This window comes from Erithacus rubecula (genome assembly GCF_903797595.1).
Source record: "Erithacus rubecula genome assembly, chromosome: 25".
Taxonomy (NCBI): Eukaryota; Metazoa; Chordata; class Aves; order Passeriformes; family Muscicapidae; genus Erithacus; species Erithacus rubecula.
Window position 1 is genome coordinate 1,835,794 of NC_136677.1, and position 15,571 is coordinate 1,851,364.

The 15,571-nt window shown below is 61.6% G+C and overlaps 2 protein-coding genes across 5 annotated transcripts; both read left to right on the forward strand.

Annotated features, from left to right (window-relative positions):
- Window positions 1–1,215: 1,215 nt before the first annotated feature.
- Window positions 1,216–4,316, forward strand: LOC306812330 (protein lev-9-like). Of its 2 annotated transcripts, XM_079326837.1 has the most exons (5): window positions 1,216–1,463; window positions 1,776–1,910; window positions 2,037–2,204; window positions 2,482–2,685; window positions 2,795–4,316. In XM_079326837.1, exons 1-5 carry the CDS (start codon window positions 1,397–1,399, stop codon window positions 2,806–2,808), a joined length of 588 nt encoding a protein of 195 aa, XP_079182963.1. In that variant the 5' UTR covers window positions 1,216–1,396; the 3' UTR covers window positions 2,809–4,316. The 2 variants fall into 2 exon arrangements, with proteins under 2 accessions (XP_079182963.1, XP_079182964.1); XM_079326838.1 differs by lacking the exon at window positions 1,216–1,463 and having other exon boundaries at window positions 1,715–1,910; window positions 2,119–2,204.
- Window positions 4,317–5,153: 837 nt separating this feature from the next.
- Window positions 5,154–13,978, forward strand: ABCG4 (ATP binding cassette subfamily G member 4). 3 transcript variants are annotated; one of them, XM_079326873.1, is made up of 14 exons: window positions 5,154–5,230; window positions 6,601–6,838; window positions 8,851–8,968; window positions 9,040–9,172; window positions 9,383–9,433; window positions 9,543–9,688; window positions 9,895–10,018; window positions 10,171–10,285; window positions 10,413–10,729; window positions 10,855–11,023; window positions 11,536–11,636; window positions 11,783–11,941; window positions 12,035–12,153; window positions 13,168–13,978. In XM_079326873.1, exons 2-14 carry the CDS (start codon window positions 6,610–6,612, stop codon window positions 13,391–13,393), a joined length of 2,007 nt encoding a protein of 668 aa, XP_079182999.1. In that variant the 5' UTR covers window positions 5,154–5,230; window positions 6,601–6,609; the 3' UTR covers window positions 13,394–13,978. The 3 variants fall into 3 exon arrangements, with proteins under 3 accessions (XP_079182999.1, XP_079182998.1, XP_079183000.1); XM_079326872.1 differs by lacking the exon at window positions 5,154–5,230 and adding an exon at window positions 5,265–5,430; XM_079326874.1 differs by lacking the exon at window positions 5,154–5,230 and having other exon boundaries at window positions 5,769–6,838; window positions 10,413–10,549; window positions 10,631–10,729.
- Window positions 13,979–15,571: the final 1,593 nt, after the last annotated feature.

Sequence of the window (15,571 nt, forward strand, 5' to 3'; positions counted from 1 at the left end):
ACATCTCCAGGTGTCAATGGAGGCTCTGAGCTGTCTTCCTCTCTTGCTTTTGGGGACTGGGGCCTCTCCCACCCTTCTGGGAGCTGTGGCCTAGGCCTGGCAGGGTGGAGTGTCACCAGCTGTGCCCTGAGCTGTCCCCAGGCAGGATGCTGTGTGGAGCACACACTGGTGCTGAAGCCTCTTCCCTGGGAACATGTGTGGCCCTTGGCAGGCCTGTCCTGCCCCATCCATGTTTTCCCCAGGGGATATCATGCCTTCATCAGCACTTGTGCACACATTTCCTGTCTCTCCTGGTGGTGTTTGCCTCCCTGATCCCATTCCCAGCACTGGTGTCTGGGAGGGCACTGCTGGAGCTGCTGTCCTTGCAGACCAGTGCAGCACTGGGACATTGGGAGCTTTTTGCTGCTTTTGGCATCCCCTGGCTGCCCTCCCCACATTGGGGTTTGGGCTCCTGGGTGGGCAGAGTGTAATTTGGCAAGACAAATAAACATCAGGCTGCCAGGCCCAGCAGTGTCTGGAGTGTTTTTGTGTGCAGCCCTGTCCCTGCCAGCCGTGCTGTGTGGGAGGGTGGCACTGAGCAGCTGCCAGGCTCTCCTGGCATTGTGCAGCTGGCACTGGAGTGTGCTGCTCCCCAGAGGTGGCCCTGGAAGGCCAGGTTAGCTCTGGCATCGTGTTCCTGCTGTGGGGCTGAGTTTTGCTGCCTCCCCCAGGGCTGGCTGCTGCCTGCTCTTGAACAGAGGGAGAAGCTGGGTGTGTGAGCAGAGCCAGCTCATCCTTTGTTGAATGATTGGACAAGGACAGAGAATTTGGGCCCCCTGGAGAGCCATTTAGGCTGTGTGGGGAGGTGATGTGCCCAGGGGGACACAAGCAGGCACCTTGCTGCTCTTGGCTGGGCACTGACTTTCTCAAGCAGCTGAGCAAAAGCTGTTGGGATTTTGGGTTGCTGGGGGATCCCAGCCCCCCTGGGGGAGAGGCTGTCCCTGACAGCACACACTGCTGCAGGCAGTGAATCCCTGCCCTTGGCACTGCCCAGCCTGCCTGGCCCCTGCTCCCTGCCTTGGCAGAGCTGTGCTGAGGATGCCCTCGAGAGCAGGGCCCCGTGCCAGCCCTGCATTCGCAGCACTCCCAGCCTGGCCCTCCTTCCAGCCTGCTGCAGAGCCAGGGCTGTGCCTGAGCCCCCTTTGGGGCTGGGAGTGTCCCTTTAAACAGGGCTCCAGGCAGGGTAATCTGCCAGAGATTATCTGCTGGGGAGAGGATTGGCATTAAAGGGAATGTCTCCTCCTCCCCCGTGTCCTGCAGCAGCCCCTGGCCTGGGGGGGTGTGTGGAACCCAAGTTCACTTTCTCCTGGGCAAGCAGAGAGGGCTCTGGGGCTGGAGGGGCGAGGGGAGGAGGCAGATGATGGCACTGGGCCTCCTCTTCCTCGCTGTGCTGGCCACCCTCATCTCCTGCCAGGACCCAGAAGGTAACAACAGGAGGCTGGGGAATGAGGGGGTATAATTATGGGGTGCCCCAGAGCTGCTGGCACCAGGCCTGCCCAGTGAGGAGCAAGACCAAGGCTTGGCACAGGGGAGCTGAGGATGAGTGGCTGCTCTCCTCACCAGAACACGGGCTGGGGAGGGCTGGGGTGGGCTCCAACACCTCCATGGGGGCTGGGATGGGCTCTAACACCTCCATGGGGGCTGGGATGGGCTCTAAGGGCTGGGGTGGGCTCCAACACCTCCATAGGGGCTGGGATGGGCTGGGCAGCTGCTGGGAATGGTGTCCTGGCCCCCAGGAGAGCTGGACACTTACTGGTCCGGCACGGCACCCATCTGCCTGGGGGGCTGCAAGGGGAGGCACAAGGAGCTCAAGAGGAGCCAGTGTGGGAACGGCAGCTGCTGCTGGCTGGGCTACAAATCCTTCTGCAGAGGTAAAGCCCGGGGCAAGGACGGGGATCCCTGGGGACACAGCCTGGGCCACCCGCGGCCATGCCGGGGTTGCCCCGTGGCCAGCGGGGTGCCCCGGCTGCCAGCCGCGGTTCCATCGCTGTCGGCAGTGAACTGCGGGCGGCCCGAGGCGGATTTTAACTCGGTGGTGCACGGCAATGACTGGTGGGTGGGCTCCGTGGTGCGCTACAGCTGCCGGCCCGGCTTCCTGCTGCTGGGGGACCCCGCCAGCGCCTGCCAGTCCGATGGCAGCTGGACCCCCAAGCCCTCCTGCCTCCGTGAGTGCCCGATCAGCCCCTGCGGGATCGTCCCCGAGCCCTCCTTGCCCCGGGGGGCTCCAGGTGAGCACACCCCGTGATGGGCTCTGTCTCTGCCTCTGTCCCTATCTTTGTCCTTCTCCCTGTCTCTGTCCTTGTCCTTGTCCCTGTCTCTGTTCCTATCTCTGTCCTTGTCCCCATCCCTGCCCCTGTCCCTGTCCCTGCCCCGTCCCTGTCCCTGTCCCCGTCCCTGTCCCTGTCCCTGTCCCTGTCCCCGTCCCCGTCCCCGTCCCTGCAGGGATCTGCCTGCGCGGCCGCATCGAGATCAGCGAGCGGGACATCACAGGCAAGTGCTCCTCGTCGTGCGGCAGCCAAGCGCACCTGGGAGCCTCCCTGAACCGCGGCTGCATCAAGATCTCCGGCTGTGTCACCAAGTTCTCGGGCTGGCCCCGCTGGTTCCAGCGCTGTGACACCTGCGAGTGCGACTGCCACGTACCCTGCGGTGAGGGCTGGTGGCACTGCCGGCTGTGGCTCGCTGCTCCGGGGGAAGGTGGGCACTGGGAGATGGGAGCTGCAAACAGCTCAAAACCTGCTCTCTTTGCTCTCCTCAGGTTCTTCCAGGTAGAGCTGGGCCACCCGGGGCTGTGGCCACTGGCCCCGTGCTGAGGGAGGTCCCAGCCTGGGTTCTGCTTCCCTTCAGCACGTGTGTCCATTGCTGTGCTCCTTCCATGAGCTCTGTCTGTCCCGAGGCTGCCAGCTGAGAGGGGCAGAGATGTTCTGGACTCACTGCTGCAGGGCTGGCTCACCCCAGGACTCTCCAGGGGCAGGGGATGCTCTGGGTGATCTGTGTGTGGTTCCTGTAGCTGCCTTGGGGACAGTGGTGTCAGCACCCATTGCCTGCCTGCTACCCAGGGGAGGCTCAGACCCTCTTCTGGGGGGAGGCAGCACCTGTGCCTGTTGCAAAATCCCTGTCCTTCAGTGCTGCAGGTTGTGATTTCTCCGTGTCAGGTAATTCCAGGTGAGAGCTGAGAGGTGGAGCTGCCCTCTGAGCTTGCTGAGGCCAGCAGAATGTGACATCTGCCTGCTGTCCCCATGCCACAGCCAGGGCTGCAGCAGCCACTGCTGAGGAACCCAGTGGGTCAAACTGCCCTGCAGCCTCCCTGGGAGTGCAGAGCTCTCATCTTCCAGGTGGAAAATCGTTCCTGCTGGTTGCTGGTCCTGCTCCTTCCAGGGGATCTGTGCTCCTGCCCTGAGTGCCCCTTTCCCCCAGGGCCTCTCCTCCCAGCAGCTTGGGGCCACAAAGGGAGAGATTTGGCTCCAGCCAGGAGCAGCTTTGTGCCCCTTGAGGACACCTGAGGAAGCAGCCATGGAAGCAGCTGTATTCCCCCAGGGAAGGAGAGGGTGGTCTGGAGCACACGTGATGGCATTGCTGAGGGTGCTGGAGCAGCCACAGATCATTAAAAATGTATTTGCAGGGAATCACACAGGCTTTCCTGTCATGCAAAGAGGTTCTGCTGCCTGCTCTGTCCCTGCAGCCCTGAACACAGGTGACAGAACCAGGACAGGCTCCCTCTGCCACTGTCCTGAGCAAGTGAGCCACCACGGGGACACAGCTGTGGACAAAACCACTTTAGGAAGGTCCCAGCTGGGGATTACAGGGATGTGAATGGCACTGGGCTTTATCCCTGCTTCCTTCCACCTTGAAATGACTCCCCAGCAGCTGCTGGTTGCTTTATGGCCACCAGCTTGTGCCCAGCTGGGCAGAAAGGAGTTTTACATCAGGAGGTCATTCCCAGGCCCTCCTCCTGCCCCCCTGCAGGGAGGAAGGGCCGTTTGGCACTGCCCTTAGCAGGTCTGGGCAGGGACTGCTCACGGGGAGTGCCCCAGGGATGGGAGGAGCTGGGTGCACAGAACTGGGTGAGTGCCACGTGCCTTGTGCTCCATGACAAGGTGATTTAAGACCTCCATGAGGATCTTGGCTCCATGGATCACTCCTGGTGCCCTCCCCTGGCCCAGCCCCCTGGTCTCCTCTGCCTGGATCTTGCCCTGAGATTTGTCCCAGCCCTAAGCTGGGAATGCTGTCCCTGGCTCAACAGATGGTTTTTTAATTAATACTCTTGCTGGTGCCACTCATTTCCATATGTCTTTTGTGTTTAAGTGCTGTGGTGGGAGAGGTGTGAGTAACAGCGAGGAGGGAGCCAGGCTGGGGAGGTGCAGGGGATCCAGGTCCTGCATGATGAGGGTGTGCTGGGGGTAAAACCCTGAAGGGACACCCCCCTGGCATGACCCTTTGTGACCAGCTGTCACCCCACAGGCTGTCCCAAGCCATGGCAGCCCTGTTTGCACCCCGTGCCCGTGTTGGGGTGTCTGCACAGGGGTCTGAGCGGGGCAGGAGTGGGTTTAGGGTGTGTTGGGCTCTCTCAGGGGGGTTTGGGCTGAGGGGGCAGTGGGGGGAGCTGCGGGGGCTGTGTCCCAAATGCGAACGGGAGCCGGCACTGGGGTGCAGGGGGGTGCAGAGGCAGCGCTGGCAAACCCCAGGCGTGTGCTCAGGGATGTTCAGGGCCTGCCGGCAGGCAGCGAGAGGAAATAGGGCCGGTCCCTTTAAGAGGATTTTTCGCTGCCTGGCAGCGCTGCCCGCCCGGGCAGCCCATCCATCCATCCATCCATCCATCCATCCTGCTTCCCGCACGGCAGCACCGGCCACGGGGCTGGCGGAGAGGGGCGCCCCCGAGCCCGGCGGGCTGCTAGCCACTGCGGGGCCTCTGCTAGCCACTGCGGGGCTGGGGCCGGAGCGCCCCCCGCCCGCCCTGCGCACCCAGCCCCGCGGAGGGATGGGGAGGAGACCCGGGCCGAGCACCCGCGGGGGCAGCGCCCAGCCCGGCTCCGGCCGCTGAGCCCCGGGACCGAACCGAGCCAAACCGAACCGAACCGAGCCGAGCCGCGCCGCCCCCCGCCCGGCCGGGCTCCCCGGGCATCGCCCCTTTGTCTGCGGAGGAGGCTCGGCGGGGGCGCTGCGGGAGCGGAGCCGCCGATCCGCACCCTGCCAGGTGAGCCTGCGGGAGAGCCCAGAGCCTCCCCGGGGCCGGGGGGGCTGGGGTGGAGGGGGCCGGCGGGGAGCAGGGATGAAGGAAGAGCATCTCCGGGCAAAGCCTTGCCGTCCCCACCCCGCGCCTCGGGGCTGGGCTAAGCCGCCGAGAGCCGCTTGCGGGATTTAGCGCTCCGTGAACGCCCAGCCGGAGGAGTCAAGGTGAGCCCGAGGGCGCTCCGAGCCCGCTGCCCCCCACCGCCACCCCCGAGCCCCCCGTTCCTGCACCCCGCCGATGCTGGGATCCCCCACCCCTCCTTCCCCTGGGCTGGGCTGGCTTCCTTCCAGCCCTGAGCGGGGTCTGCCTGCAGCAGGGAGTGGGCTGGGGGGATCTCCCGCATCCGGCCGCCCCTGGCAGGGGCCGTGTGTGTGCGCTGCAGCCGCAGCCCAGCGGGATGTAGGTTAGCCGGGCGGTGGGACCCCGGGCGGGGAGGCGAGATGGGTGCAGGGCACAGCGCGCTCAGGCACAGCCCAAGCTCCTTTTCCTGCTGCTGGGGGGATCCTCGAACCCCTGCCAGCCTCTAAAAAGCCGGGTAAGCGTGCTCCCCACCCTGCTTGGCTCAGCATCCCCCGAGCCCAGCCGTGCTGCAGCCGGCTGAGGAGCACTGCAGGCAGGAGAGGGCTGGGGCAGGTGCATCAGCGTCATGGCCCCAGTTCGGTGCTGGCCTGGCCTCTGAGGCTGTGCTCTAAGCGCCCCGAAGGTGAAATGATGAGCCAAGGAAGGCAGAGAAGGAATGGCACCAGCAGGGCCCCCTCCCTGTTCTTTTAAGGCTCTTCCAGCAAGCCCAGGGTGACTCCAGGCAGTATGTGAGGGTCTGATGGATCCAGGGCTGCTCTGCCCCAGGAGCACGGTGTGCTTTGTCCACAAAACCAGCTGGAATAATCTGCTTGTTTAGGATTTCATAGCTCTGTTCCCTAAGGGCAGGGCTGGATCCCGGGGAGTCCTTGGGGAGGTGCAGGTATAGGGCAGGGCATCAGCTCCCCCACCTCCCACCCTGCACCCACCGGCACAAATGGGACTGGGGCAGGGACCCCCGGGACTGGGGGAGCTGAACAGCTCCAGCAGCAAAGCTGGACCAAGCTGCAGGAGGTGCATGAATTATTGACTGTGGAGCTGAACAAAATGCTGCTGTTCCTCGGCCTGAACCCCTCAGTGCAGGCTCAGCATCCCTGGCTGGGTCCATCCTTCAGCCAGATGTGGCTGCTGGGCGGAGGGGACAGTGAGGCCTGGAGCCAGCAGCAGAAGGAGACAGACAGGACTGGCTGTGGGCTGGTCCCTGCAGTGCCTGGAAGAGGGAGCCCGCTGCGAGCCGATCCTGTGGCTCCCCACAGAGCAGCAGGATGGCGGAGAAGGGCATGGACCCCGCCTGCGTCTCCATCGCCCTGGAGGACACGGTGTGCCACGCCGGCCCCCCGGACGCCCCCCTGCTCACCACCCACTTGAAGAAGGTGGAGAATCACATCACGGAGGCCCAGAGGTTTTCCCACCTCCCGAAGCGCTCGGCTGTCAACATCGAGTTCATCGACCTGTCCTACTCCGTGCGGGAGGGATCCTGGTGGAGGAAGAGAGGTAGGAGCAGGGAGGGGAGGGGAGAGCACCTGCAGGGCTCTCACAGCCCGTTCCCGTCCTGCATGCCATGATCTCACCCTGCTCTGCTGAGCGCCTGGGGCTCTTTGTGGCTGTTTGTTCTGGGTGGCAGGAGAAGGCAAGGCTCCTGTCCCAGCAGTTCTGTGTGCCTGCGCTGTGCAATGCCAGGGGAGGGCAGGGGTGCTTCCCTCCTTCCAGGGAAACCTCTGGCCAGGGCAGATATCCTGGGGTGGGATGGGTTTGCCCAGCGCTGCTGTTTGGGGTGTGATGGTGTGTGGGATGCAGCCAAGGACAAGGTGTGGTTTGTGGGGGATTTCCTCTCCCCGTGCAGCCCAGGCCGTGGCTCCCTTCCCTGTGTGCGACTCTGGCCGAGAGCTCAGGGAGGGGAGAGGGGAGGCAGATGGCGGCTGGTGGGTGGCAGTCTGCTTTAATTAGCGCTCTCAGTTAATGGGATGCCAATCAGGCAGCCCGATAAGATGGAGGGTGATCTGCAGAGGAGGCAGGTGGGGACGAGTGGGGACCGAGGTCACAGGGCTGCTCGGTGAGGGGGCCCCGCCAGCCAGGAGAGGGGCTCTGCCCCTGTCCCCAGGCTGTGCAGGAACACCGAGGCGCTGGAACACGGTGGGAGCAGCCCTGACATCCTCCGGGATGATGCCTCCCTGTTATCCGGGATGCTGAGGAAGCATCCCAGGAGGATCCACGGCACAGCCGCGGGCTGGCCAGGGCGGAATGTGCCGGAGCACCCCGGAGGGGGCCGGCTGCTTGCCAGCGGGCCAATGCCCTGCAGGGAGGGAGGGGGAAAGGTTCGGACAGCTGGACCAGGTGTGAGCAAGGGCGCGGGGTCCCGGTGTCACTGGGATGGCGGTGGGAAGGACGCTTCCCCTCCCGTTCAGGCAGGGCTGGCGGTGGCTTTGGCCACAGCCCCCAGCTCCGGCTGGCCCGCTGTGCTGAGGCAGGAGGTTACTGGCAGTCAATGAACGTGAGTAACCGCTGCGCAAGCTGCAGTGGCGCCGACGTGAGCAGCATGCGCGGTGCGGAGCCTGCGCTGCCGGGGGCTGCTGGCCCTGCTCGCCACTGGCCACCCTCAGCAGCCCCCCTCGCCCTCCTCTGGCCGCCCCTCTGCCCGCGGGACCCGCTCCTGCTGCGGGGCTCCTGACCCCGAGGGGTGCCGGATGAGCTTCCCTGGGGATGGACGAGCCCCAGGGCATCCCAGTGAGGTGGGACTGTGAGCGGGCTGTCCCTGGGGTTGCCCCAGTTTGGGTTCGTTGCCCCAGTTTGGGTTCGTTGCCCTTGCCCCACTGCGTCTGCCGGGGGCACAGAGGGGGCACAATTCCATGAAGGAGATGCTCAGGCTCGGTCCATGGTGTTATCACCCCCTATCCCATTGCTGCGCAGCCAGGGCTCCATTTCAGGGGCAGCTCCTGAGAGCCTGAGGCTGTGCTTGTTCCTTACTGCCGACACATCATGTTCCTTCTGCCAGAAAATGCTAATCAGCCGCGTTTAAAGCAGAGATAATTCCAGGTCTGATTAGCAGTGGCTGCTGCCGGGTGCCACAGCGTGAATGCCAATGAAGGCAACAGCCGGATTGGGAATTCTGCCTGCCCCCTGCTGCCCTGCTCCGCGCTGTCCCTCCCCCCTGGCCTTAGGGATCAGCATCTGAAGTCATGCTCAGGACCAGTGTCACAGCCTGGTAATCTTCCTTAGCAGCTCTGTGACCTGACCCGGGGATTTCCCTGGTCTTTGCTGTGATCCAGGTCGGGAGCTTCTTCAGAGCTGGGAATCAGTGGGACCAGCCAGGGACCAGGGGCAGGGATCATGCTGGAGGTGACAGCGTGGTGTCACTGTGGCCACAGCCCTGGGCATGCTGATGGAGACACCTCCAGGCACACACAGCACTGGCATGGCACATGGAGGTCCTGAGGTGCTGGGATGGGATCACAGTCCCTGGGAACGCTGCCCTGGGAAGCCAAACCCCTGCTGCTCTCTCCCTGCAGGGTACAAGACTCTCCTCAAATGCCTGTCAGGGAAGTTCTGCCAGCAGGAGCTCATTGGGATCATGGGCCCCTCGGGAGCTGGGAAATCCACATTAATGAACATCCTGGCTGGCTACAGGTGAGGCTGGGGGGAGCCAGGGGGCAGGGGGTGCAGGGCTGTGCTGCATTCCCCACACCTCTTCCCTGCAGGGAGACTGGGATGAAGGGGCAGATCCTGGTGAACGGGCGGCCGCGGGACCTGCGCACCTTCCGCAAGATGTCCTGCTACATCATGCAGGATGACATGCTGCTGCCACACCTCACCGTGCTCGAGGCCATGATGGTGAGCTCTGAGGGACACCCTGGGGGCTGCCTCCTTGTGGGCACTGAGCCCACACCAGCATCAGGCATTTCCAAGGGCTCTGGGACATGGGAACCAAATCCTGCTGTCCGTGCTCCCTCCATCCTGAGCTGATGGGGTGGAACCGTGGTGCAGCCAGTTCTGTTCCCTACATCTGACAGTCGTGTCTCCCTGGCCATCCACTCCCTGCAGGTCTCTGCTAACCTGAAGCTGAGTGAGAAGCAGGAGGTGAAGAAGGAACTGGTGAGCGCTGAGGAGGGTGGGCTCCCCAAGACGGGGAGCAGGGGATGGCGAGGGTGAAGGGAGTGGCAGGGATGGGATGAAGGTCCATGAAAACCCTTGTCTGTCACAGGTGCACGAGATCCTGACAGCCCTGGGGCTGCTGGAGTGCTCGTACACCCGCACCAGCTCGCTGTCGGGGGGGCAGCGCAAGCGCCTGGCCATCGCCCTGGAGCTGGTCAACAACCCGCCCGTCATGTTCTTCGATGAGCCCACCAGGTGAGGCCACAGCAGCTCCAGCACTGCCTGCCCAGCTGGGCCAGTGCCCTCTGCTACCCCCTGAGCAAGGGGTGGGACTGTGCCCTGGGGCTGATGTCCTTCTGCGTGTCTGAGGGGAGGGGAGGTGAGTGGGGGCATCTTTAGGATGTTCTTCTCCCCCTCCCAACTCTCCCCTTCTCTCTCTGCTGTCTCGTTCTCCTCCACAGTGGTCTGGACAGTGCCTCCTGCTTCCAGGTGGTGTCCCTGATGCGGTCCCTGGCTCAGGGTGGGCGCACCATCATCTGCACCATCCACCAGCCCAGCGCCAAGCTCTTTGAGATGTTTGACAAGGTTTGGGTTGGGATGGGGTCCCTCTGGCCCCAAGAGCCAGGAGAGAGGCCATGGGAGGGGTGGGCTGCAGGCATTTGGGCTGGGGCTTGTGTCTGGCAAGGGTGGCCTGTGTGGTGACAATGCACCTGCCACATCCTGGCTTTCTCTTGCAGCTCTACATCCTGAGCCAGGGCCAGTGCATCTTCAAGGGTGTCGTGACCAACCTCATCCCCTACCTGAAGGGCCTCGGCCTCCACTGCCCCACATACCACAACCCTGCTGATTTCAGTGAGTGTCCCTCCCCAGCACAGTGGCAAGGTCCAAGCCCTGGGGGCTGCCAAAGAGAGACACTGTGCCCTTGCTGTCAGGTGCTGGTTGGCTCAGCACCTCTCAGGGGTCCTGTCCTCCCCCACAGTCATTGAGGTGGCCTCAGGAGAGTACGGGGACCTCAACCCCGTCCTGTTCCGCGCTGTCCAGAACGGGATGTGCACCATGGCTGAGAAGAAGAGCAGCCCTGACAAGGCAGATTCATCATGCCCACCGTGTGGGACGGTGAGTGGGGCTGAGAGGAGCCTCCTGTGCCAGCAGGGGATCCATGATGTGAACCTGACCCACGTCCCTGTGCTCTTGCAGGATGTGGATCACATCGAGAGCCACACATTTGCCACCAGCACCTCGACTCAGTTCTGCATCCTCTTCAAGAGAACCTTTATCTGCATCCTGAGGGACACGGTGAGGGCAGGGCCAGGGCTTGGGGCTGGGCTCTTCGGGGTCTGGCAGCAACAAGGAGTTCAACGGGGTCTGTTGCTGCTCTGGGGTGTTTTTGGGGGCCTTGCTGAGCCCCCCTGTGCCTGCAGGTGCTGACCCACCTGCGGTTCATGTCCCACATCTGCATCGGGGTGCTCATCGGGCTGCTCTACCTGCACATCGGCAACGACGCGGGCAAGGTCTTCAACAACACCGGCTTCCTCTTCTTCTCCATGCTCTTCCTCATGTTCGCTGCCCTCATGCCCACCATCCTCACCTGTAAGGAGCTCCCTGCCCCAAAACCCCCTCACTGTCTCCAGCTGCTGGAGTGCTCCTGGGCAGGGTGTGGGGAGCCAGAGGGGTTGGGCTAAAGGGGGGAAATAAGAGAGAAGAGGAAAAAAATTAAAGAGCGGGGGAAAAGTTCTGTTTGCCTGTATTGCAGTTCTGCCCTTTATTTGGGTGTAATTTGGCTATTTGACCCTTGTTGGCTCCAAGCAGAATGCTGGGATTTTAAAATTTTATTTTTTTAATCTGAGAAAATGTGTGTATATCTGTACTTTCTGCTTTCTCCCTTTGCATAAAAGGCCTCACCCAAGCTGAGTTTTCCACATGTAAATTTCCCTTAACAATCACTGGTTTTTTTTCCCCAATGAAGGTTTGAGCACCCTGTCACGATGCAGGCAGGGGAGTTACCTGGTGCATCCCACCTGCCTGCACCAGGGCGGGTGGGAGAGGGGCTGGAGCACCCCAGGGCAGGGAATTGCTTTGTTTCACTCCTTGTTTCCCTGCAGTCCCCCAGGAGATGACTGTGTTCCTGAGGGAGCACTTGAACTACTGGTACAGCCTCAAAGCCTATTACCTGGCAAAGACCATGGCAGATGTGCCCTTCCAGGTGAGCTGTCCGTGGATTCAGCCACCACCCCGGCGCTGATGTGGCACAGCCAATTCCCCCCCAGTGGCCCAGGCTGGCCAGGGAGCTGTGTGGGGTGGGGATGGCCCAGCAGGCCTGTGTCACTGTGTCACCTCTGTCCCCTGCAGGTGATCTGCCCCATTGCCTACTGCAGCATCGTGTACTGGATGACGGGCCAGCCCCCCGAGGCCACGCGCTTCCTGCTCTTCTCAGCCCTGGCCACCGCCACAGCCCTGGTGGCCCAGTCTCTCGGGCTTCTCATCGGAGCTGCTTCCACTTCCCTGCAGGTCTGACAGGGCTTGGCCTCTTATCTGTCCCCGTGACAATTTGTGCTGCCCACAGATGGGCAGGGATGTGACCCCAGTGGCTCTGCTCCCCAGGTGGCCACCTTTGTGGGACCCGTCACTGCCATCCCTGTGCTGCTCTTCTCGGGCTTCTTTGTCAGCTTCAAGACCATCCCCACCTACCTGCAGTGGAGCTCCTACGTCTCCTATGTCAGGTGGGTCCCCAGCTCTGGCCAGAGCTCCCTTTGCTGGGGTTCCTGGTGACCCTGGGGGTGACCTGGTGTCCTGGTTTGAAGGACAGGTGTCTGTCAATAAAGGCAGGAGATTCGCTTTGAAATGGAGAATGGAAACACCCTTCCTCCAAATTATTATGATTTTGAAATTAAGGGGTTCTCAGGCAAAGAGATGGGGATTAAGAATAACTGTTCTTTACTAGGAAAATTAAAATAGAAATGCAGCATTACACAGAACAATCCCAAACCCTGCCAGAGTCAGAATCCAAGCTGACACCCGTCAGTCAGTCAGGGTGGTGGCAGCAGTCCCATTCAATGGTGGCTGCATCCTCCTGCAGTGGCAGATGTGGTTCAGCTGGAGCAGTGCTCCTGGAGAAGGTGCAGTTGCCTCTGAGGGTCCAGGGATGATGTGGAAAGGTCTGGCTTTCCTCTGGAATCCAGTGGAAAGAAGGTGCCTTGGTGTCCAAAATGTCAGTTTTTATCTGGGTAGGAAAGGCTTGGCTCCTGCCCTGGCTGGAGCATCTCCCAGTGGGATGATGGAATTTTATCAGTCATGCACTGGGACTCACTGGCCATGAACAGGAGATATCTCCTGGAGGGAGGATGGGCTGTGGGAAAGATAAAGATGATTGTCCAGTTGGTTTAAAGATGGCCCATTAGCAGATAATATGTGCCAGGAGATAAAGATCACTGCCACACCCAGTTTTAAACAATGGCCCATTAACAGGAGATATCTCCCACAGTGATAAGGATCACTGCCACACCCAGTTTTAAACAATGGCCCATTAACAGGTGATACCTCCTGGATGAAGGGTGGGTCATGGGAATGATAAAGATGATTGCCCCAGCTGGTTTAAAGATGTCCCATTAGCAGATAATAAGTGCCAGGAGATCAGGGGCACTGCCCCACCCGGTTGCAACAGATGGTGACAGAATACACATTGCTGGCCACACCAACCCAACACTCTGGTGACCCTGGGCTGTGCTGTGCCCTAGGTATGGCTTTGAGGGTGTCATCCTCACCATCTATGCCATGGAGCGCGAGGACCTGGAGTGCCTCGAGGACTTCTGCCCTTTCCAAAAACCCATCAAGATCCTGCAGGAGCTGGACGTGGAGGAGGCCAAGCTCTACCTGGACTTCCTCATCCTGGGCATCTTCTTCGTCATCCTGCGGCTCCTGGCTTACCTGGTGCTCAGGTACAAGGTCAAGTCTGAGAGATAAAGGGGCCGTGGGGTCCCGGTGCCGTTCCCAGGCCTGGCCTGCTGGGAGAGATGTTCTGCAGATGGACACGGCGCTCCTGCAGGTCCCAGACCGTGGTGGAGGCACTGGGAGGTGCCAGCCAGGCCTGGCTCAGTCGAGAAGGGTTTTGAGACATCTCGGAACTGTTTTAACCTTTCCACACACTCTTCATTGCAAAACGTTTTGTACAGCCCTGGCATGTGCCACCCTCCCCCTCAGGACCCACGAGCCCCACGGAGCTTGGGTCCCCTCTCGTTGTCCCTGCTGCCCTGGGGACACCAGGGACAGTCCTGCAGAGATGGTTTGTGCTGAGCACGAGGAGCCTGCCCCATGCAGGGGGAGCAGAGGGCTGGGGCTGGGCTGGGCTGGAGGAAAGAGCTGCACAGCTGGAAGCACAGCCCATGGTCCCACTCCTCATCCTGGCCAGCAGCGTGTGAGTCAGTGCTGAGAAGAGCCCAAAGATGCCATAGGAGTAGTTGCACAAGGCTTTAGTGTTTCCTGTCGCCGTAGCCACAGAGATTGCTGCATCCCTTTTTCCTCTCTAAGCAAATCCTCCTTTTTTTTTTCCTTTTGTCTTTATTTCCCCCCTTCTTTTTTTTCCCTCCACAAACCCCACTGCATCCCAGTCTTCATGGAGGGGAAAAGGAGCCAGCAGGCAGAAAAGGACTTGGGGCTCTGACTCAGACTCCTGCTGGGACACCATCCTCAGAGATGGGATCTTCAAACCAGGGTCTGTGGGAGCAGGACAGTGTTCTCAGACCTTAGGGAGGCTCACATTCAGTCCCTGTTTTCTCTGGTGTAAGAGACAAGAGGGTCTGAACCAAATCAACCAACACTGAGAGAAGTGACTGTCCCCTTGCATGGAGCAAGGAGGATTCAGGTTCCCACACCCTGCCAGTTCCAGGAGGCTGAAGAGCAGGGCTGGGCTCGGCTGTGTCATCACTGGAGGCTGTGCTGCAGGAGGAGAGCTGGCCCTGAGCCCTTCCCTGAGCCTCTCTTCCCCCAGCACCACCAGGGCTGTCTCAGCAGGACAGGGCGCACGAGCCTCGCTCAGCACCGACTGTGCAAGGAGGGGATGCCAAGGACACCCAGCCTGTCACAGTGCCAGCCCCAGGGTGACACTGTGCAGAAGGGGGTCCCAGCAGTGCCTGAACTGGAAAGCAGGTGAGATCCCAGACTGGTTTGTTTGCAGCCTGGGCACTGGGAAGGATTTTGCACTTTGTGACTGGTGCCAGGAAAAGGTGTGTGGCTCTGGTGGCTGCTCCAAAGTAGCACACCTTGCAGAGGGAAGGCAATTCAGCACCTTGCTGGCTCTCCAGAGGAACTGAGCTGAGCCCAGAGCTGTGGGGCATCTGCACATGCTGCTGTGCTGGGAACACAGCACCCTGCTTACCTGCACAGCACAGGCCCGTGGGTGTGCTGGCACTGCTGGCACCGGGCTGCACTGTCACCCACAAATGTGGGAACCCAAAGGGCTTTGTTGAGCACAGATGTGGGGGAGGCAGCCCTGCCCCACCCTGGCAGGCTGGCCCTGGTTCAGGTCAGCCTGGGGCATCCTGCTCCTGGCACTTGGAGCAGCAGGGATTGCAGGAAAAATGTCAGATTGCAGCAGAGGAATTCCTGGAGGCTGATCTTTGGGTTTGCTGCTTGTGTTTGGGCTGCTCAGCAGAGCCTGGCTGGGCTGGCCCTGCTGCTGGGCACTCAGCAAGGCAGCTCTGCACCCTGGAGGTGCTGCCATCCCCAGCACTGCACCCAGCACATCTGGACACCCCTGTGCTACCACAGCCAGGGCCACCACTGCTCCCAGGAGGACCAGGACAAGATGGACTAGTGTGTGGAGCAAAGGGGCTACCAGCAGGCACCAGTGACTGCCACTGCCCATGTCCCCCACACACGGGGAAGGCTTTGTTGACCAGGCTCTGCTGCCTGCAGAGAAATGCTGTGGAACAGGCTTGGAGCACCCTGCCAGGGCAGGTGGCTCCCAGTGCCCGGGATGGGGCAGCTGGCAGCACCCTGGGGTGTCCAGGAGGGCTCAGCACAGCCTGTACCCCCTGTGCCCATCAGATGCAGTGTCCCAGCTGAGCAGGTGTGTGGCCACTGCAGGGCAGAGGGCCAGGACAAACCCTGGAGCTGCAGGATGGCTGTGCCTGAGCTGGGCAA

Bases quoted from the DNA above. Each gene is read 5' to 3' on its own strand.
- ABCG4 (XM_079326873.1), top strand. From the start codon at position 6,610: ATGGCGGAGAAGGGCATGGACCCCGCCTGCGTCTCCATCGCCCTGGAG. The intron at 9,434-9,542 runs GTGAGCGCTGAG...TGTCTGTCACAG, and splicing joins AGGAGGTGAAGAAGGAACTG to GTGCACGAGATCCTGACAGC. The intron at 12,154-13,167 runs GTGGGTCCCCAG...GCTGTGCCCTAG, and splicing joins TCCTACGTCTCCTATGTCAG to GTATGGCTTTGAGGGTGTCA.
- LOC306812330 (XM_079326837.1), top strand. From the start codon at position 1,397: ATGATGGCACTGGGCCTCCTCTTCCTCGCTGTGCTGGCCACCCTCATC. The intron at 1,911-2,036 runs GTAAAGCCCGGG...CGCTGTCGGCAG, and splicing joins CTACAAATCCTTCTGCAGAG to TGAACTGCGGGCGGCCCGAG. The intron at 2,205-2,481 runs GTGAGTGCCCGA...CCGTCCCTGCAG, and splicing joins CCCCAAGCCCTCCTGCCTCC to GGATCTGCCTGCGCGGCCGC.